General features: G+C 49.1%; 1 protein-coding gene across 2 annotated transcripts in view; it reads left to right on the top strand.

Annotated features, from left to right (window-relative positions):
• Positions 1-2,582: 2,582 nt before the first annotated feature.
• loxl3a (lysyl oxidase-like 3a) overlaps positions 2,583-22,836 on the top strand; it is a 54,253-nt gene continuing 33,999 nt past the window's right edge. For both annotated transcript variants that reach the window (XM_080191116.1, XM_080190934.1), the window contains exons 1-3: positions 2,583-2,783; positions 6,485-6,665; positions 18,623-18,777. In XM_080191116.1, coding sequence (XP_080047242.1) covers positions 2,583-2,783; positions 6,485-6,665; positions 18,623-18,777 — 537 coding nt within the window. The remainder of the gene's footprint in view (positions 2,784-6,484; positions 6,666-18,622; positions 18,778-22,836) is intronic.

The raw sequence follows: 22,836 nt of genomic DNA on the forward strand, positions 1-22,836 counted from the left end.
CTGCCAGAGGTAGTAGTGGAGGCGGGTACAATTTTATCTTTTAGAAGGCATTTAGATAGTTACGTGGATAAGATGGGTATGGAGGGATATGGGGCAAACCCAGGCAATTGGGATTAGCTTTGGGGTTTTAAATAGACTGGGACGGAATGGACAAGTTTCCATGACGTGTATAACTCTAATGCTCCAATCCCTAGCCTGAGCATTCCAGCCAGGATCCTGACATTCCCACTGAAATACAGAAGGTGCTAAAGCCCATGTACTTCCATCACTGGGCCACACCTGAACTGTGGTGACTGCACCCTGCTCGTGACCATGTCAGTGATGGGTGGGACACTGTGTGGAAGCTCATTCCAGCAGCAATATTCAGGGTGAGGTGATCTCTGAGGCTCCTGCTCAGACCAGCCCGGCCTCTGGGACAGTGGGTCACACCCTGGGACAGTGGGTCACACACCCTGAGACAGTGGGTCACACACTCTGGGACAGTGGGTCACACACTCTGGGACAGTGGGTCACACACTCTGGGACAGTGGGTCACACACCCTGGGGCAGTGGGTCACACCCTGGGACAGTGGGTCACACCCTGGGACAGTGGGTCACACACTCTGGGACAGTGGGTCACACACTCTGGGACAGTGGGTCACACACCCTGGGACAGTGGGTCACACACCCTGGGGCAGTGGGTCACACCCTGGGACAGTGGGTCACACACTCTGGGACAGTGGGTCACACACCCTGGGACAGTGGGTCACACACCCTGGGACAGTGGGTCACACACCCTGGGACAGTGGGTCACACACCCTGGGACAGTGGGTCACACACCCTGGGACAGTGGGTCACACACCCTGGGACAGTGGGTCACACACCCTGGGACAGTGGGTCACACACCCTGGCACAGTGGGTCACACACCCTGGGGCAGTGGGTCACACACCCTGGGACAGTGGGTCACACCCTGGGACAGTGGGTCACACAGCCTGGGACAGTGGGTCACACACCTTGGGACAGTGGGTCACACACTCTGGGACAGTGGGTCACACACCCTGGGACAGTGGGTCACACACCTTGGGACAGTGGGTCACACACCCTGGGACAGTGGGTCACACACCCTGGGACAGTGGGTCACACACCCTGGGACAGTGGGTCACACCCTGGGACAGTGGGTCACACACCCTGGGACAGTGGGTCACACCCTGGGACAGTGGGTCACACACCCTGGGGCAGTGGGTCACACACCCTGGGACAGTGGGTCACACCCTGGGACAGTGGGTCACACACCCTGGGGCAGTGGGTCACACCCTGGGGCAGTGGGTCACACACCCTGGGACAGTGGGTCACACAGCCTGGGACAGTGGGTCACACACCCTGGGACAGTGGGTCACACTTTGCTGATTTTTGACACAGGAAGGTTGGGTTGCGGGATGTTGGTGACCTTTCTGAATTACCAGCAACGATGCCTATTGTGAGTGTGGTCTGAACATTACTGAGCTTCCATACGGAACGGAACTGCTGTCTCTGCTGCTTTAATCTGTCAGTGGACGGGAAGGTTGTTTGAGTTGGGTGTTGATGACACTCTGGCACTGACTGTGCTGTCTTTCAACACAAAGTCCATGAGTTATCTGCTGGCTTCGCACTTTGCCTTTTTTTATTCACCTGTGGGACATGTGTGTCACTGGCTGGGTCCAGCATTTATTGCCCATCCCTAGTTGCCCTTGGAGGGCAGTTGAGAATCAACCACATTGCTGTGGCTCTGTAGTCACACATTGGCCAGACCGGGTAAGGACGGCAGATTTCCTCCCCTAAAGGAGATTAGTGACCCAGATGGGTTTTTCCGACAATGGTTTCATGCTCATCAGTAGATTCTTAATTCCAGATTTTTTTTATTGTATTCAAATTTCACCATCTTTCGATAGGCAGATTTGTTAGGGTTTTTGAACAGACTTTTGGATGAGTACGTGGGACTTAATAGGACTGAGGGTTATAGGTAAGCCTAGTAGGTAGGGATATGATCGGCGCAACTTGTGGGCCGAAGGGCCTGTTTGTGCTGTAGTTTTTCTATGTTCTATGTTCACCTGCCATGGTGGGATTCGAATCCGGGCCTGCAGAACATGAGCTGAGTTTCTGGATTAAAGTCCAGCAATAATACCACTAGGCCATCACCTCCCTGTTAATATTTGAACTGGTGACCTATCATAAGAACATAAGAAATAGGAGCAGGAGTAGGCCATCTAGCCCTTCGAGCCTGCCCCACCATTCGATAAGATCATGGCTGATCTGAAGTGGATCAGTTCTACTTTCCTGCTTTCGCCCCGTAACCCTTAATCACCTTGTCTGTCAAAAACCTATCTACCCGTGACTTAAATATATTTAGCGAGGCAGCCTCCACCACTTCAACGGGCAGAGAATTCCAGAGATTCACCACCCTTTGAGTGAAGAAGTTCCTCCTCAACTCCGTTCTAAACCGCCCTCCCTTATCTTAAGGCTGTGCCCTCTCGTCCTGCTGTCCTTTCTGAGCGGGAGGAGTCTCTCTCCCTCATTCATACCTACAATCACTCAGGTTCCGTCACCAATCTCTCTTCCTTCCAGGATGGTGTCTGAGAGGCGACAGTCGAGGTACCGGGTGCACTCGGTGGCCTGTGCGGGGACTGAGGCCCACTTCTCCCTCTGCCAGTTTGAGCTGGTGAAAGGAAACAGCACAAGCCGGTGCCACGGAGGGATGCCAGCTGCCGTCAGCTGTGTCCCCGGCCCCCTGTTCAGCAAGGCTCGCAAACGGACAAAGCAGGCGGAGGTGAGCGAGAGGGGCAACGGGAGAGGGGGTGGGATGGAAGGGGGAGGGGAGTGCAGTGTAAAGGGGGGAGTGGGAGATCGGACCCTCCAGTCTATCCCCTGAGCTTACAGGTTCAACTGATAGTTTAACAACTCTCACAAACACCAGGTTAAAGTCCAACAGGTTTATTTGTAATCACGAGCTTTCGGAGCGCTGCTCCTTCATCAGGTGATCCTTCTGGAGCAGAGTTCCCAAAGCTCTGATTCCAAATAAACCTGTTGGACTTTAACCTGGTGTTTGTGAGAGTTCTTACTCTGCCCACTTACTCTGCCCACCCCAGTCCATCACCAGCACCTCCACATCATTGTTCAACTTCCTGTATCAGGGATTGGCCTCATTGACTCCCTCCCATCCCTCAACCCTCATCTGTACTGCCACTCATAGACACACTTCTCACACAGGTCCCTGCAGAGGAACTCTCACACTCTCTCAGTCTCTCCTGCTCTCAGCCTACCCTCCCTCAGCCTCACTCTACTGCAGTCGAGCCCTTCCTTAATCCCTCCCCTGTAGTCTCTCCCTCCCTCCCCCAGTCCGCCCCTCCCCAGTCCGCCCCTCCCCCCAGTCCGCCCCTCCCCCAGTTCCGCCCCTCCCCCAGTCCCCCCTCCCCCAGTCCGCCCCTCCCCCAGTCCGCCCCTCCCCCAGTCTCCCCCTCCCCCAGTCCCCCCCCTCCCCCAGTCCCCCCCCCCCCAGTCCGCCCCCGCCCCTCCCCCAGTCCCCCCCTCCCCCAGTCCCCCCCCTCCCCCAGTCCCCCCCTCCCCCAGTCTCCCCCCTCCCCCAGTCTCCCCCTCCCCCAGTCTCCCCCCTCCCCAGTCTCCCCCCTCCCCAGTCTCCCCCCTCCCCCAGTCTCCCCCCTCCCCCAGTCTCCCCCCTCCCCCAGTCTCCCCCCTCCCCCAGTCTCCCCCCTCCCCCAGTCTCCTCCCCCTCCCCCAGTCTCCCCCCCCTCCCCCAGTCTCCCCCCTCCCCCAGTCTCCCCCCTCCCCCAGTCTCGCCCCTCCCCCAGTCCGCCCCTCCCCCAGTCTCCCCCCTCCCCCAGTCTCCCCCCTCCCCCAGTCCCCCCCTCCCCCAGTCCGCCCCCTCCCCCAGTCCGCCCCCTCCCCCAGTCCGCCCCCTCCCCCAGTCTCCCCCCTCCCCCAGTCTCCCCCCTCCCCCAGTCTCCCCCCTCCCCCAGTCTCCCCCCTCCCCCAGTCTCGCCCCTCCCCCAGTCCGCCCCTCCCCCAGTCTCCCCCCTCCCCCAGTCTCCCCCCTCCCCCAGTCCGCCCCTCCCCCAGTCTCCCCCCTCCCCCAGTCTCCCCCCTCCCCCAGTCTCCCCCCTCCCCCAGTCTCCCCCCTCCCCCAGTCTCCCCCCTCCCCCAGTCTCCCCCCTCCCCCAGTCTCCCCCCTCCCCCAGTCTCCCCCCTCCCCCAGTCTCCCCCCTCCCCCAGTCTCCCCCCTCCCCCAGTCTCCCCCCTCCCCCAGTCCGCCCCTCCCCCAGCCCGCCCCTCCCCCAGCCTGCCCGTTCCTCAGTCTCCCAGATGGTCATTGCCCGGTGTGTGTGTGGGGTGAATGTTACTGTCACTTATCAGCCCAAACCTGGATATTGTCCAGATCTTGTTGTATTTGGACACGGGCTGTTTCAGTATCTGGGGAATCGTGAATGATGCTGAACATTGTGTAAACATCGGCGAACATCCCCACCTCTGACCTTATGATGGAGGGAAGGTCATTGAATCAGCTCAGGTCAGCATGGTGACACAGTGGTCAGCACTGCTGCCTCACAGCACCAAGGGCCTGAGTGCAATTCCAGCCTCGGGTCACTGTCTGTATGCAGTCTGCACATTCTCCCCGTGTCTGCGTGGGTTTCCTCCGGGTGTTCCAGTTTCCTCCCACAGTCTGAAAGACCTGCTGGTCAGGTGTGTTGAACTGAACAGGCTCCGGAATGTGGTGACTAGGGGATTTTCACAGTAACTCCATTGCAGTGTTAATGTAAGCTGACTTTGTGACATGAATAAATAAAATTTAAACTTTAGAACCCTACAGTGCAGACAGAGGCCCTTCGGCCCATCGAGTCTGCACTGAACACAATCCCACCCAGGCCCTACCCCCATATCCCTACATATTATACCCACTAATCCCTCTAACCTACACCTCCCTGGACACTAAGGGGCAATTTCTAAGCATGGCCAATCAACCTAACCCACACATCTTTGGACTGTGGGAGGAAAGAGTGCAGTTGAACAGAGGGATCTGGGAATACAGGTACAGAATTCCCTAAAAGTGGCGTCACAGGTGGATAGGGTCGTAAAGAGTGCTTTTGGAACATTGGCCTTTATAAATCGGAGTATCGAATATAAAAGTTGGAGTGTTATGGTAAGGTTGTATAAGGCATTGGTGAGGCTGAATTTAGAGTATTGTGTGCAGATTTTGGTCACCTAGTTACAGGAAGGATGTAAATAATGTTGAAAGAGTGCAGAGAAAGTTCACGAGGATGTTGCTGGGACTTGAGAAGCTGAGTTACAGAGAGAGATTGAACAGGTTAGGACTTTATTCCCTGGAGTGTAGAAGAATGAGGGGAGATTTGATAGAGGTGTATAAGATTTTGATGGGTATAGATAGAGTGAATGCAAGCAGGCTTTTTTCCACTGAGGCTAGGGGAGAAAAAAACCAGAGGGTTTGGGTTAAGGGTGAAAGGAGAAAAGTTTAAAGGGAATATTAGGGGGGGGGATTCTTCACACAGAGAGTGGTGGGAGTGTGGAATGAGCTGCCGGATAAAGTGGTAAATGCGGGTTCACTTTTAACATTTAAGAAAAACTTGGACAGGTCAATGGATGAGTGGGGTGTGGAGGGATATGGTTCAAGTACAGTCAGTGGGACTAGGCAAAAAATGGTTCAGCACAGACAAGAAGGGCCAAAAGGCCTGTTTCTGAGCTGTAAATTTCTATGAAAACCAGAGCAAACCCACACAGACATGAGGAGAATGTGCAAACTCCACGCAGACAGTGACCCAAGCCAGGAATCGAACCCAGGACCGTGGAGCTGTGAAGCAGCAGTGCTAACCCACTGTGCCATCCTTTCAGCTGAAGATTGTTGGGTCTAGGACACTAACCTGAGGGACTCCTGCAGCGATGTCCAAGAGCTGAGGTGTCTGAACCTCCACAACCACGACCACCTTCCTTTGTACCAGGTATGCCTCCAACCAGTGGAGAGTTCACCCTGATTCCTTGGTGCCACACTCAGTCGAATGCAGCCTTGATGTTAAGGGCTGTCACTCTCACCTCACCTCTGGAATTCAGTTCTTTTGTCCATGTTTGAACCAAGGTTGTGATGAGGTCAGGAGCTGGTGACCCTGGTAAAACCCAACCTGGGATGAGGCAGAGACAGGGTGTGGAGGGGGGGATGGAGGTGGATGGGATGGTTTTAGTGACAAGCCTCTCCTCATTTCCTCACCTACCTCAGTCTCCGCTCCCTCGCTAAACCCCCCCCACCCCCTCTCCAATTGGCCAGGGAGACAGTCCAGCACACGTTCTCAGGGTACAACAGGAGGTTCAGTTATTGCTGGTAGAGCGAGCCTTGCTCGCCCACTTTTCATGCCAACCTAGCCCTCCTCACACCTTGTGCCCCCGTGTGGCAGCAGCTCCGATCTCGCTGATGTTCCTTTCTCTTCCCCATACCCACCCTGGGTACAGCTGTTTGTGCGACTGAAGGCGGGCGCCAAGATTGGAGAGGGTCGAGTGGAAATCCTGAAAGGCGATGAGTGGGGCACCATCTGTGACGACCGTTGGAATGCCCAGTCTGCCAGCGTGGTCTGTCGCGAGCTCGGGTTTGGCAGCGCCAAGGAGGCCCTGACTGGGGCGCGCATGGGAAAAGGTGAGCAAAAGGGCAGAAGAACAATAGGGCAGAAGGGGCGATTGGGAGAGGGGGCAATGGGGGTGAGGGGACAATGGGGGAGAAGGGGCAATGGGAGAGAGGGGAAATGGGGGAGAGGAGATGATGGGAGAGATGGAGCAATGGGTGAGAGGAGGCGATGGGGGAGAGGGGACAATGGGGGAGAAGGGGCAATGGGTGAGGGGGCAATGGGAAAGGGGGCAATGGGAAAGATGGAACAATGGAAGAGAGGGGCAACGGGGGAAATGAGATATACTGAGAGAGTTAAGTGTAGAATATACTGAGAGAGTTACAGTGTGGGATATACTGAGAGAGTGTTACAGAGTGAAATATATTGAGAGAGTTACAGTGTGGGATATATTGAGAGAGTGTTACAGAGTGGGATATATTGAGAGAGTGTTACAGTGTGGGATATACTGAGAGAGTTACAGTGTGGGATATACTGAGAGTGTTACAGTGTGGGATATACTGAGAGAGTGTTACAGTGTGGGATATACTGAGAGAGTGTTACAGAGTGGGATATACTGAGAGAGTGTTACAGTGTGGGATATACTGAGAGAGTTACAGTGTGGGATATACTGAGAGAGTGTTACAATGTATGATATATTGAGAGAGTTACAGTGTGGGATATACTGAGAGAGTGTTACAGTGTGGGATATACTGAGAGAGTGTTACAGTGTGGGATATACTGAGAGAGTGTTACAGTGTGGGATATACTGAGAGAGTGTTACAATGTATGATATATTGAGAGAGTTACAGTGTGGGATATACTGAGAGAGTTACAGTGTGGGATATACTGAGAGTGTTACAGTGTGGGATATACTGAGAGAGTGTTACAGTGTGGGATATACTGAGAGAGTGTTACAGTGTGGGATATACTGAGAGAGTGTTACAGAGTGGGATATACTGAGAGAGTGTTACAGTGTGGGATATACTGAGAGAGTTACAGTGTGGGATATACTGAGAGAGTGTTACAATGTATGATATATTGAGAGAGTTACAGTGTGGGATATACTGAGAGAGTGTTACAGTGTGGGATATACTGAGAGAGTGTTACAGTGTGGGATATACTGAGTGTTACAGTGTGGGATATACTGAGAGTGTTACAGTGTGGGATATACTGAGAGAGAGTTACAGTGTGGGATATACTGAGAGTGTTACAGTGTGGGATATACTGAGAGTGTTACACTGTGGGATATACTGAGAGAGTTACAGTGTGGGGTATACTGAGAGAGTGTTACAGTGTGGGATATACTGAGAGAGTGTTACAGTGTGGGGTATACTGAGAGAGTTACACTTTGGGATATACTGAGAAACAGTTACAGTGTGGGATATACTGAGAGAATTATAATGGGATATACTGAGAAACAGTTACAGTGTGGGATATACTGAGAGAGTGTTACAGTGTGGGATATACTGAGAGAGTGTTACAGTGTGGGATATACTGAGAGAGTTACAGTGTGGGATATACTGAGAGAGAGTTACAGTGTGGGATATACTGAGAGAGTGTTACAGTGTGGGGTATACTGAGAGAGTTACACTTTGGGATATACTGAGAAACAGTTACAGTGTGGGATATACTGAGAAACAGTTACAGTGTGGGATATACTGAGAGAGTGTTACAGTGTGGGATATATTGAGAGAGTTACAGTGTGGGATATACTGAGAGAGTGTTACAGTGTGGGATATACTGAGAGAGTGTTACAGTGTGGGATATACTGAGAGAGTGTTACAGTGTGGGATATATTGAGAGAGTTACAGTGTGGGATATACTGAGAGAGTGTTACAGTGTGGGATATACTGAGAGAGTGTTACAGTGTGGGATATACTGAGAGAGTGTTACAGTGTGGGATATACTGAGAGAGTGTTACAGTGTAGGATATACTGAGAGAATGTTACAGTGTAGGATATACTAAGAGAGTTACAGTGTGGGATATACTGAGAGAGTTACAGTGTGGGATATACTGAGAGAATGTTACAGTGTGGGATATACTGAGAGAGTTACAGTGTGGGATATACTGAGAGAGTTACAGTGTGGGATATACTGAGAGAGAGTTACAGTGTGGGATATACTGAGAGAGAGTTACAGTGTGGGATATACTGAGAGAGAGTTACAGTGTGGGATATACTGAGAGAGAGTTACACTGTGGGATATACTGAGAGAGTGTTACAGTGTGGGATATACTGAGAGAGTTACAGTGTGGGATATACTGAGTGTTACAGTGTGGGATATACTGTGAGAGAGTTACAGCGTGGGATATTCTGAGAGTGTTACAGTGTGGGATATACTGAGAGAGAGTTACAGTGTGGGATATACTGAGAGAGTGTTACAGTGTGGGATATACTGAGAGAGTGTTACAGTGTGGGATATACTGAGAGAGAGTTATAGTGTGGGATATACTGAGAGAGAGTTACAGTGTGGGATATACTGAGAGAGAGTTACAGTGTGGGATATACTGAGAGAGTTACAGTGTGGGATATACTGAGAGAGAGTTACAGTGTGGGATATACTGAGAGAGTGTTACAGTGTGGGATATACTGAGATAGTATGGGATATATTGAGAGAGTTACAGCGTGGGATATACTGAGAGAGTTACACTGTGGGATATACTGAGAGAGTGTTACAGTGTGGGATATACTGAGAGAGTGTTACAGTGTGGGATATACTGAGAGAGTGTTACAGTGTGGGATATACTGAGAGAGTTACAGTGTGGGATATACTGAGTGTTACAGTGTGGGATATACTGTGAGAGTGTTACAGCGTGGGATATACTGAGAGTGTTACAGCGTGGGATATACTGAGAGTGTTACAGTGTGGGATATACTGAGAGAGAGTTACAGTGTGGGATATACTGAGAGAGTGTTACAGTGTGGGATATACTGAGAGAGTGTTACAGTGTGGGATATACTGAGAGAGTGTTACAGTGTAGGATATACTGAGAGAATGTTACAGTGTGGGATATACTGAGAGAGTTACAGTGTGGGATATACTGAGAGAGAGTTACAGTGTGGGATATACTGAGAGAGAGTTACAGTGTGGGATATACTGAGAGAGTTACAGTGTGGGATATACTGAGAGAGTTACAGTGTGGGATATACTGAGAGAGTTACAGTGTGGGATATACTGAGAGAGTTACAGTGTGGGATATACTGAGAGAGAGTTACAGTGTGGGATATACTGAGAGAGAGTTACAGTGTGGGATATACTGAGAGAGAGTTACAGTGTGGGATATACTGAGAGAGTGTTACAGTGTGGGATATACTGAGATAGTATGGGATATACTGAGAGTGTTACAGTGTGGGATATACTGAGTGTTACAGTGTGGGATATACTGTGAGAGAGTTACAGTGTGGGATATACTGAGAGAGTTACAGTGTGGGATATACTGAGAGAGAGTTACAGTGTGGGATATATTGAGAGAGTGTTACAGTGTGGGATATACTGAGGGAGTGTTACAGTGTGGGATATACTGAGAGAGTGTTACAGTGTAGGATATACTGAGAGAATGTTACAGTGTGGGATATACTGAGAGAGTTACAGTGTGGGATATACTGAGAGAGAGTTACAGTGTGGGATATACTGAGAGAGTTACAGTGTGGGATATACTGAGAGAGTTACAGTGTGGGATATACTGAGAGAGTTACAGTGTGGGATATACTGAGAGTTACAGTGTGGGATATACTGAGAGAGAGTTACAGTGTGGGATATACTGAGAGAGAGTTACAGTGTGGGATATACTGAGAGAGAGTTACAGTGTGGGATATACTGAGAGAGAGTTACAGTGTGGGATATACTGAGAGAGTGTTACAGTGTGGGATATACTGAGAGTGTGTTACAGTGTGGGATATACTGAGAGAGTGTTACAGTGTGGGATATACTGAGAGAGTGTTACAGTGTGGGATATACTGAGAGAGTTACAGTGTGGGATATACTGAGAGAGAGTTACAGTGTGGGATATACTGAGAGAGAGTTACAGTGTGGGATATACTGAGATAGTATGTGATATACTGAGAGAGTGTTACAGTGTGGGATATACTGAGAGAATGTTACAGTGTGGGATATATTGAGAGAGTTACAGCGTGGGATATACTGAGAGAGTTACACTGTGGGATATACTGAGAGAGTGTTACAGTGTGGGATATACTGAGAGAGTGTTACAGTGTGGGATATACTGAGAGAGTGTTACAGTGTGGGATATACTGAGAGAGTGTTACAGTGTGGGATATACTGAGAGTGTTACAGTGTGGGATATACTGAGTGTTACAGTGTGGGATATACTGTGAGAGAGTTACAGCGTGGGATATACTGAGAGTGTTACAGCGTGGGATATACTGAGAGAGTTACAGTGTGGGATATACTGAGAGAGAGTTACAGTGTGGGATATACTGAGAGAGAGTTACAGTGTGGGATATACTGAGAGAGAGTTACAGTGTGGGATATACTGAGAGAGAGTTACAGTGTGGGATATACTGAGAGAGAGTTACAGTGTGGGATATACTGAGAGAGTGTTACAGTGTGGGATATAGATGATATAGATGATCTGGAGGAGGGAACCGAGTGTAGGGTGTCGAAATTTGCTGATGACACCAAGATTGGGGGAAAGGCAAATTGTGCGGAGGGTGTGGAGAGTCTGCAGAAGGATCTAGATAGGCTGGGCGAATGGGCCAGGAAATGGCAAATGGAATTTAATGTTGGCAAGTGTGAGGTGGTCCACTTTGGTAGGAAGAATGGTAGGAAGGACTATTACTTACGGGGCGAAAAACTGCAGCAGGCGACGGTGCAGAGGGACCTCGGGGTCCTTGTGCATGAGTCGCAAAAACCCAGCCTGCAGGTGCAGCAGGTGGTCAGGAAGGCGAATGGGATGCTGGCCTTCATAGCGAGGGGGATTGAATATAAAAGTAGGGAGGTCTTGCTGCAGCTGTATAGGGCATTGGTGAGGCCGCAGCTGGAGTACTGTGTGCAGTTTTGGGCGCCGCACCTGCGCAAGGATATTTTGGCCTTGGAGGGAGTGCAGAGGAGGTTTACTAGGCTGATACCGGAGTTGAGGGGGTTGAGCTATGAGGAGAGGCTGAATAAACTGGGCTTGTACTCGTTAGAGTTTAGAAGAATGAGGGGAGATCTCATTGAGACGTATAAGATGATGAATGGGATGGATAGGATAGAGGTGGAAAGACTCTTCCCGCTCAAAAAAGACAGTAGGACTAGGGGGCACAGCCTCAAGATAAAGGGGGGGCGGTTCAGAACGGAGTTGAGGAGGAACTTCTTCACTCAAAGGGTGGTGAATCTCTGGAATTCTCTGCCCGTTGAAGTGGTGGAGGCTGCCTCGCTAAATATTTTTAAGAAGCGGGTTGATGGGTTTTTGATAAGAGAGGGGATTAAGGGTTATGGGGAGAGGGCGGGAAAGTGGAACTGAGCCACGACAGATCAGCCATGATCTTATTGAATGGCGGGGCAGGCTCGAAGGGCCAGATGGCCTACTCCTGCTCCTATTTCTTATGTTCTTATGTTCTTATATACTGAGAGAGTGTTACAGTATGGGATATACTGAGAGAGTTACAGTGTGGGATATACTGAGAGAATGTTACAGTGTGGGATATATTGAGAGAGTTACAGCGTGGGATATACTGAGAGAGTTACACTGTGGGATATACTGAGAGAGTGTTACAGTGTGGGATATACTGAGAGAGTGTTACAGTGTGGGATATACTGAGAGTGTTACAGTGTGGGATATACTGAGTGTTACAGTGTGGGATATACTGAGTGTTACAGTGTGGGATATACTGTGAGAGAGTTACAGCGTGGGATATACTGAGAGTGTTACAGTGTGGGATATACTGAGAGAGAGTTACAGTGTGGGATATACTGAGAGAGTGTTACAGTGTGGGATATACTGAGATAGTATGGGATATACTGAGAGAGTTACAGTGTGGGATATACTGAGAGTGTTACAGTGTGGGATATACTGAGTGTTACAGTGTGGGGTATACTGAGAGAGAGTTATAGTGTGGGATATACTGAGAGAGTTACAGTGTGTGATATACTGAGAGAGTTATAGCATGGGATATACTGAGAGAGTTACACTGTGGGATATACTGAGAGAGTGTTGCAGTGTGGGATATACTGAGAGAGTGTTACAGTGTGGGATATACTGAGATAGTATGGGATATACTGAGAGAATGTTACAGTGTGGGATATATTGCGAGAGTTACAGTGTGGGATATACTGAGTGTTACAGTGTGGGATATACTGAGAGAGAGTTACAGTGTGGGATATACTGAGAGAGTTACAGTGTGGGATATACTAAGAGAGTTACAGTGTGGGATATACTGAGAGATTTACAGTGTGGGATATACTGAGAGAGTTACAGTGTGGGATATACTGAGTGTTACAGTGTGGGATATACTGAGAGAGTTACAGTGTGGGATATACTGAGAGAGTTACAGTGTGGGATATACTGAGCGTGTTACAGTGTGGGATATACTGAGCGTGTTACAGTGTGGGATATACTGAGAGAGTGTTACAGTGTGGGATAGACTGAGGGTGTGTTACAGTGTGGGATATACTGAGCGAGTTATAGTGTGGGATATACTGAGAGAGTTACAGTGTAGGATATATTGAGAGTGTTACAGTGTGGGATATACTGAGAGAGTGTTATAGTGTGGGATATACTGAGAGTGTTACAGTGTGGGATATACTGAGAGAGTGTTACAGTGTGGGATATACTGAGAGAGTGTTATAGTGTGGGATATACTGAGAGTGTTACAGTGTGGGATATACTGAGAGAGTGTTACAGTGTGGGATATACTGAGAGAGTGTTACAGTGTGGGATATACTGAGAGAGTGTTACAGTGTGGGATATACTGAGAGAGCGTTACAGTGTGGGATATACTGAGAGAGTGTTACAGTGTGGGATATACTGAGAGAGTTACAGTGTGGGATATACTGAGAGAGTGTTACAGTGTGGGATATACTGAGAGAGTGTTATAGTGTGGGATATACTGAGAGAGTTACAGTGCGGGATATACTGAGAGAGTTACAGTGCGGGATATACTGAGAGAGTTACAGTGTGGGATATACTGAGAGTGTTATTGTGTGGCATATACTGAGCTCTCAGTTTTGTGATCTCCTGCCTCACCTGCCGTATCCCCTTGGACTCAGTGATAACTCCCATTCAATTCCCGATATTCCATGTGTTGCAGACTGTGTACACCCTCACTGAGCCACTGTGATTCAGTTGCCGCAGACAGTGCCCTATCCCCTGTTTGAATGTCTCCATGTCTAGCCTGGCTGAACTTCCATTAAACCTCCTGTTCAGACAGAGAGTGTGTCTATTATAAAGACCTCACTCTGCTGGCACCAAACTCTTTCATTGGCTGCAGTCCCAAGACTGGAAAATTCATTTCATTCTTTTTCCGACATGGACCTCACCCGCATTGGCAGATTGTTTTAGTGCTGCCTACTTAGTCATCACTCAAGAAGGATTCCCATTCACAGATTCGGATGATTGTTGGCTGCCGGTGTCTGAGCCAGGATCTGTGTCCGGAGTGCTCATCGGAGCAGAAAAGGAAAGATTTGTATTTTTGCCAGCCTGTTTCACAATGCCTGAATATACCAGAGCACTGGCAGGTCACTGAAGTATAAAGTGTAGTGTAAGTGTAGGGAAGGCAATGGAATGAGTTGCCTGGTGGCACAGTGGTTAGCACTGCTACCTCACAGCGCCAGGGACCCAGGTTCAATTCTGCCCTTGGGTCACTGCCTGTGTGGAGTCTGCATGTTCTCCCCGTGTCTGCATGGGTTTCCTCCAGGTGCCCTGGTTTCCTCCAACAGTCCAAAGATGAGCAGGTTAGGTGGATTGCTAGTATCAGAGAGACTAGGCTGATACCAGAGTTGAGGGGGTTGAACTATGAGGAGAGGCTGAATAAATTAGGCTTGTACTCGTTAGAGTTTAGAAGAATGAGGGGAGATCTCATTGAGACGTATAAGATGATGAATGGGATGGATAGGATAGAGGTGGAGAGACTCTTCCCGCTCAGAAAGGACAGTAGGACTAGGGGGCACAGCCTCAAGATAAAGGGGGGGCGGTTTAGAACGGAGTTGAGGAGGAACTTCTTCACTCAAAGGGTGGTGAATCTCTGGAATTCTCTGCCCGTTGAAGTGGTGGAGGCTGCCTCGCTAAATATTTTTAAGTCGCGGGTTGATGGGTTTTTGATAAGAGAGGGGATTAAGGGTTATGGGGAGAGGGCGGGAAAGTGGAACTGAGCAGCGACAGATCAGCCATGATCTTATTGAATGGCGGGGCAGGCTCGAAGGGCTAGATGGCCTACTCCTGCTCCTATTTCTTATGTTCTTATGTAAATACTTGGGATTACATGGAGAGGCCTCGATGGGATTGTGCTCAGTGCAGACTTGATGGGCTGAATGGCCTCCTCCTGCACTGTTGGATTCTGTGAGATTGCAGAGAACCGCAGTGTAATATTGGATTAAATAATACTTCTGAAGGGTTACTATATGATTCAAACCTGGGGACATGTGTCTGTGAGATATTTCACATGTTTGGAATGGCAGTGAGGGTCTTAATTTAATTTAAACTCAAAACATTGCAAAGAAGAACAAAGAATAAAAACAGCCTGGGAAACAGGCCCTTTGGCCCTTCGAGCCCGCGCCACCATTTTAACATTACCAGTCCCCCCTCCACCCATGACCCTTATCTATTGTTTAAGGCATTCCACATTGAGGGAAGCTAATTTAGGGACAATTTATTACCTCCAATCAGCCTAATAGCACATCTTTGGGGTGTGGGAGGAAACCGGAGCACCCGGAGAAAACCCACGCAATCACGGGGAGAATGCGCAAACTCCCACAGACACCGGCCCAAATCCATGTGTCTGCACAGCAAACAGTGATAGTCACTGAGCTGTCTGGTTGCCCAGTATCTGGTCCAGTTTAAGCACACACTAACGACATGAAGCACTAGGTTATTCTCGAACATCCAAGAGCAGCCCTAGTACGACCCATCGCGTGTATGCCCCTCATTGGACAACAAGGCGGACCGACTTAAAACCTGTGAATTAAAAGAGAAAAACATTAGTATCATTCCACATCCTTTTACATTACCAGAGGCATCCCCATGCTAATGAACCTTATTTAAAACAATCTCCTATATCCTTCCATCTCCAACCCACTCATGTGCCTGTCTAAGTAACTCTTAAACAACTCCAGCGTGCAACAGTGAGCAACATAGGATATATCAGTGTTACAGTGAGGGGTGTGGGGTATATCAGAGTGTTAGGCTTGTACTCGTTAGAGTTTAGAAGAATGAGGGGAGATCTCATTGAGACGTATAAGATGATGAATGGGATGGATAGGATAGAGGTGGAGAGACTCTTCCCGCTCAAAAAAGACAGTAGGACTAGGGGGCACAGCCTCAAGATAAAGGGGAGGCGGTTTAGAACGGAGTTGAGGAGGAACTTCTTCACTCAAAGGGTGGTGAATCTCTGGAATTCTCTGCCCGTTGAAGTGGTGGAGGCTGCCTCGCTAAATATTTTTAAGAGCGGGTTGATGGGTTCTTGATAAGAGAGGGGATTAAGGGTTATGGGGAAAGGGCGGGAAAGTGGAACTGAGCCACAACAGATCAGCCATGATCTTATTGAATGGCGGGGCAGGCTCGAAGGGCTAGATGGCCTACTCCTGCTCCTAGTTCTTATGTTCTTATGTTACGGTGAGGGGTGTGGGATATATCAGAGTGTTACAGTGAGGGGTGTGGGGTATATCGGAGTGTTACAGTGAGGGGTGTGGGATATATCAGAGTGTTACGGTGAGGGGTGTGGGATATATCAGAGTGTTACAGTGAGGGGGTGTGGGGTATATCGGAGTGTTACGGTGAGGGGTGTGGGATATATCAAAGTGTTACAGTGAGGGGTGTGGGGTATATCAGAGTGTTACAGTGAGGGGTGTGGGGTGTATCAGAGTGTTACGGTGAGGGGTGTGGGGTATATCGGAGTGTTACAGTGAGGGGTGTGGGGTATATCAGAGTGTTACAGTGAGGGGTGTGGGGTATGTCAGAGTGTTACGGTGAGGGGTGTGGGGTATATCAGAGTGTTACGGTGAGGGGTGTGGGGTATATGAGAGTGTTACAGTGAGGGGTGTGGGGTATATCAGAGTGTTACAGTGAGGGGTGTGGGGTATATCAGAGTGTTACAGTGAGGGGTGTGGGGTATATCAGAGTGTTACGGTGAGGGGTGTGGGATATATCAGAGTGTTACGGTGAGGGGTGTGGGGTATATCAGAGTGTTACGGTGAGGGGTGTGGGGTATATCAGAGTGTTACGGTGAGGGGTGTGGGGTATATCAGAGTGTTACGGTGAGGGGTGTGGGGTATATCAGAGTGTTACGGTGAGGGGTGTGGGGTATATCAGAGTGTTACGGTGAGGGGTGTGGGGTATATCGGAGTGTTACGGTGAGGGGTGTGGGATATATCAGAGTGTTACAGTGAGGGGTGTGGGGTATATCAGAGTGTTACAGTGAGGGGTGTGGGGTATATCAGAGTGTTACAGTGAGGGGTGTGGGGTATATCAGAGTGTTACGGTGAGGGGTGTGGGGTATATCGGAGTGTTACAGTGAGGGGTGTGGGGTATATCAGAGTGTTACAGTGAGGGGTGTGGGGTATATCAGAGTGTTACGGTGAGGGGTGTGGGATATATCAGAGTGTTACAGTGAGGGGTGTGGGGTATATCAGAGTGTTACAGTGAGGGGTGTGGGGTATATCAGAGTGTTACAGTGAGGGGTGTGGGGTATATCAGAGTGTTACGGTGAGGGGTGTGGGGTATATCGGAGTGTTACAGTGAGGGGTGTGGGGTATATCAGAGTGTTACGGTGAGGGGTGTGGGGTATATCGGAGTGTTACAGTGAGGGGTGTGGGGTATATCGGAGCACTGGCAGCACTGACTCCGGTCTGAACAGATTTATAAAGCCTCTGTCCTATAATGCTTCTGTTTTTAGTCCTCTCAAAGTGAATGCCAAGATTGCATTTCCGTTCGTTACTCCCAACTCAACCTGCAAAGTTGACATTCGGAGAATTCTGAACTCAGATTCCCAAGTCCCTTTGCGCTTCCGATTTTGGAATTCTCTCCCTGTTTAGAAAATAAAGAAGAACCAAGAACAGTACAGTACAGAACAGTACAGTAAGGGGCCCTTCGGCCCTCCAAACCTGTGCTGATATGGTGCTCTAACTAAACCAAACAAAAATCTTCTCTCCTTGGTTGGTCCGTATCCCTGTACACACTCCCTATTCATGTGCCTTCTTAAATGTTGCTCATGTCCCTGTTTCCATCACCTCCTCTGGCAGCGCGTTCCAGTCACCCACCGTTCTCTGCGTTAAAAACTTCCCCTTAAACTTTCCCCCTCTCTCCTTGAACCTGTGTCCCTTGTAATTGACACTTGCACCCTGGGAGAAAGCCTCTGACTATCCCCCCTGTGTGTGCCTCTCATCAATTTGTAGACCTCTCTCAGGTCTCCCCTCCCAGCCTCTGTCTTTCCAGTGAAAAGATTCCTAGTTTATCCAGCCTCTCCTCATAGTGAACACCCTCGAGACCAGGCAACATCCTGGTGAACCTTCTTTGCACTCTCTCCAAAGCTTCCAGGTCCTTCTGGTCGTGTGGTGACCAGAACTACACGCGATACTCCAAATGCAGCCTAACCAAGGTTTTTATATAGCTTCAACTTGATTTCCCAACTCTTGTAGTTAGTGATCTGGCTGATGAAGGCAAACATGTCATATACCTTCATGATCACCTTGACCGCCTGTGTTACCTTCTGTGGATCTGTACACCCAGATCCCTCTGTATGTTAATATTTTTTTCCTGGTGTTTTGTTTTGGCTTTCAGTGCATTGTGTTTGGTGTCACTCTGAGTGGGTCTGACTAACCCTGCTGACTTTTGCAGGAATGGGCCCAATCTATCTCAACGAGGTGCAGTGTACTGGCTTTGAAAAGTCAATCTGGGATTGTGCAGCCAAGAATATTACGCAAGACGACTGCAGGCACACAGAGGATGCAGCCGTTCGCTGTAATGTCCCCTATATGGGCTTTGAAACCACGGTCAGGCACTTCTGTTCAATAACCCATATTGCGTGTGTATGTGTGTGCGTGTGTATGTGTGTGCGTGTATGTGTGTAAGTCTGGGTGTGTGTGTGTCTGTGTCTGTGTGCATGAGTCTGTTTATGCGTGTGTGTGTGTGTGAATGTATGAGTAAGTGTGTGTGTGTGTGTATGTTTGTCTGGGTGTGTGTTTATGTGACTCTCGGGGTGTGTGTGTAGATATGTCTGTATGGTGTGAGTGTGTGTGTATGTCTGTGCGTGTGGGAGTGTGTGTGTGGTGTGTCTGTGTTTGTGTGTGTATGTGTGTGTCTGTGTGACATGTCTGTGTTTGTGGGAGTGTGTGTGTGTGTCTGTCTGTGTGGTGTGTGTGTGTGTGTATGTGTTTGAGTGTGTGTGTGTATGTTTGAGTGTGTGTGTGTATGTTTGAGTGTGTGTGTGTGTGTTTGAGTGTGTGTGTGTGTTTGAGTGTGTCTGTGTGGTGTGTCTGTGTTTGTGGGAGTGTGTGTGTGTATGTTGTTAGGGACCAGATGAAAAACTCCAAGGTATATTATGAAATTGGACTAGGCCGCTACTGTTCTTGATTTTGGCATTAGTGTGATCATAAGGTGTTCCATTCCTGTGTGATTCTACTGATCCACTAGGAAGTTTTTATTCAGACAAACTTTATTCAACAGCTAAAATCTAACAAAAAGAATTGGCATCACTTTTTACCAATTGAAATACCTAAACGTGACTCGGTATAATTCTTAACTGCTAGCCTCGTTCTATTAGTTCCAATTTAAGCAATATTTCTGATAGATGTGAACTCCTCTTCACAAACAGTTAGCAAGGTACACAGGCTTGCTAAATTCCCAGTCCTTCAGCCTTGTACCTCTCTGGACAGGGATACAGAGGGACACCCATCTTCTGACCCTCAGATAGCAGCCTCCAGAGAAAGATCTCTCTTCAAACAACAGAACTCCAGAGGGAGAGGGAGAAAATACATCTTGCCTTTTGCAGATCTATCTGGAGAGGGACACCTATTTTCTTGCAGATCCCCAGACTTCAATTTCCAGAGAGAAAGAGAAAGAGCTACTGATCTTTCCCAAGTTCAAACAGCAACTGCCTGCCTTTCCTCTCTGTAAGCCTAGCTCCACCCCATTCAGGATTTTCTCTTCAATCAACGTAATCAACCCTACTCCAAAACCCCAGGGAAAAATTCTTAAGAATAACAATAATAAAGCATTAGCTCAGAATAAAATAACACTCCAATAATTAGGGGTAATTAACCTCCTGCAAATTCAGCCTGTGAGAACATAAGAACTAGGAGCAGGAGTAGGCCGTTTGGCCCCTCGAGCCTGCTCCGCCATTCAATAAGATCATGGCTGATCTTTTTGTGGACTCAGTTCCACTTACCCACCCGCTCACCATAACCCTTAATTCCTTTACTGCTCAAAAATGTATCTATCCTTGCCTTAAAAACATTCAGTGAGGTAGCCTCAACTGCTTCACTGGGCAGGGAATTCCACAGATTCACAACCCTTTATGTGAAGAAGTTCCTCCTCAACTCAGTCCTAAATCTGCTCCCCCTTATTTTGAGGCTATGCCCTCTAGTTCTAGTTTCACCCGCCAGTGGAAACAACTTCCCTGCTTCTATCTTATCCATTCCCTTGATAAACTTACATGTTTCTATAAGATCTCCCCTCATTCTTCTGAATTCCAATGAGTATAGCCCCAGTCTACTCAGTCTCTCCTCATAAGCCAACCCTCTCAACTCCGGAATCATCCGAGTGAATCTCCTCTGCACCCCCTCCAGTGCCAGTATATCCTTTCTCAAGTAAGGAGACCAAAACTGTACACAATACTCCAGGTGTGGCCTCACCAGCACCTTATACAGCTGCAACATAACCTCGCTGTTTTTAAACTCCATCCCTCGAGCAATGAAGGACAGAATTCCATTTGCCTTCTTAATTACCCACTGTACCTGCAAACCAACTCCTTGAGATTCCTGCACAAGGACACCCAGATCCCTCTGCACTGCAGCATGCTGCAATTTTTTACCATTTAAATAATAGTCCATTTTGCTGTTATTCCTACCAAAATGGATGACCTCAACTGCCGGTTACAGATGATTTGGCATCATTTGACCAAGCTGCATTATTACACACCCTTCACCAGAACCACGACAAAATAATTTCTTAAAGGCACAGTGGTTAGTTTGTGTGTGTGTGTGTGTGTGTGTGTGTGTGTGCGCGTGTGTATATCTGTGTGTCGGTGTGTGTGCGTGTGTCTGTGTATATGTATTTGTGTGTGTGTGTCTGTGTGCATGAGTGCATATCTGTGTGTGCGTGTGTGTATGTATGAGTGTATTGTGGTTAGTAAATGTGTGCGTGTGTGTGTGTGTGTATATCTGTGTATGTGTATGTGTGTATATTTGTGTTTGTGTGTGCCGTGTGTGTCTGTATGTGTGTGTGTACCTGTGTGTATATCTGTGAGTGCGTGTGTATCTGTGTGCCTGTGAGAGAGAGTGTTTTATGATTACTGTATATCAGAGCATGTGATGGAGAGTGAGGTGGAAGTATAGGTGAGGTGAGGGAGAGATCTGGAGTGGGAAGGAAGGAGGGAGAGGGAGGAACTGTCCGCAGGAAAGGTGCAGAGAGGAGAAGAGAGAATATAGAGGTGGGCAATGCAGAGAGATGAACACAGGGTGACAGGAAAAGAGGCATGAGGTAGAGGGAGAAGGAGAGGTGAAGGAACTGGAGGGAGAATTCGAGAGGGAGTGTGGGGGGGGGGCGGCAGAGGGTGGAAGGTGATGGAGGGGTCAGGAGGAAGGTGAAGGGTCAGGAGGAGGGTGAGGGTGGGAGGAGGGTGAGGGAGGTTGAGGGTGAGGGAGGGTGAGGGTGGGAGGAGGGGGAGGGAGGAGGGTGAGGAAGGGAGGAGGAGGAGGGTGAGGAAGGGAGGAGGATGAGGTTAGGAAAGTGGAGGGAAGGGGATGATTGAGGCGAGGAGGAGTGTATGGGTAGGAGAGGGGGTGAGGATGGGACTAAAGTGAAGGAGACGGGGACAGAGAGCGGGGATGTGACGGGGGAGGCAGTGCAGGAAGGGGACTGGGAATGGGAGGGCAATGGGGAGAGGGAAGGGGTGGGGAGAGGGTGGGGAGATGGGGACAGGGTAGGGGCAGGGACAGAGGGAAAGGGAGGTGGGTGAGAGCTGGAGTGAATTAGCAGAGAGCTCGGTGCAGAGAGAGTGAGGATTCGGATCCAGAGATCTGCTTGCACTGATTAACCATAATCCCCTAACAAAGTTCACCATTCCCACAGTCATCAATAATTCAAACACAATATTCAGCTCCTCGGGGGGAATGAGAGTGGGTGAATTAGAAATGAAGCAGGAACAGGGAGTTTAAAACTAGCTGGTGGGCAGAGCAAGGATTTAGACAACAGTGCCTGACCAATCAGCCAACACAAACTATAGGGAGATCATCAGTGTAGAGGGAGCTTTACTCTGTATCTAACCCCGTGCTGTACCTGTCCTGGGAGTGTTTGATGGGGACAGTGTAGAGGGAGCTTTACTCTGTATCTAACCCCATGCTGTACCTGTCCTGGGAGTGTTTGATGGGGACAGTGTAGAGGGAGCTTTACTCTGTATCTAACCCTGTGCTGTACCTGTGCTGGGAGTGTTTGATGGGGACAGTGTAGAGGGAGCTTTACTCTGTATCTAACCCCGTGCTGTACCTGTCCTGGGAGTGTTTGATGGGGACAGTGTAGAGGGAGCTTTACTCTGTATCTAACCCCGTGCTGTACCTGTCCTGGGAGTGTTTGATGGGGGACAGTGTAGAGGGAGCTTTACTCTGTATCTAACCCCGTGCTGTACCTGTCCTGGGAGTGTTTGATGGGGGACAGTGTAGAGGGAGCTTTACTCTGTATCTAACCCCGTGCTGTACCTGTCCTGGGAGTGTTTGATGGGAACAATGTAGAGGGAGCTTTATTCTGTATCTAACCCCGTGCTGTACCCGTCCTGGGAGTGTTTGATGGGGACAGTGTAGAGGGAGCTTTACTCTGTATCTAACCCCGTGCTGTAC

Source organism: Carcharhinus amblyrhynchos, chromosome 1, assembly GCF_965287045.1.
Source record: "Carcharhinus amblyrhynchos chromosome 1, sCarAmb.v2.hapA, whole genome shotgun sequence".
Classification (NCBI taxonomy): Eukaryota; Metazoa; Chordata; class Chondrichthyes; order Carcharhiniformes; family Carcharhinidae; genus Carcharhinus; species Carcharhinus amblyrhynchos.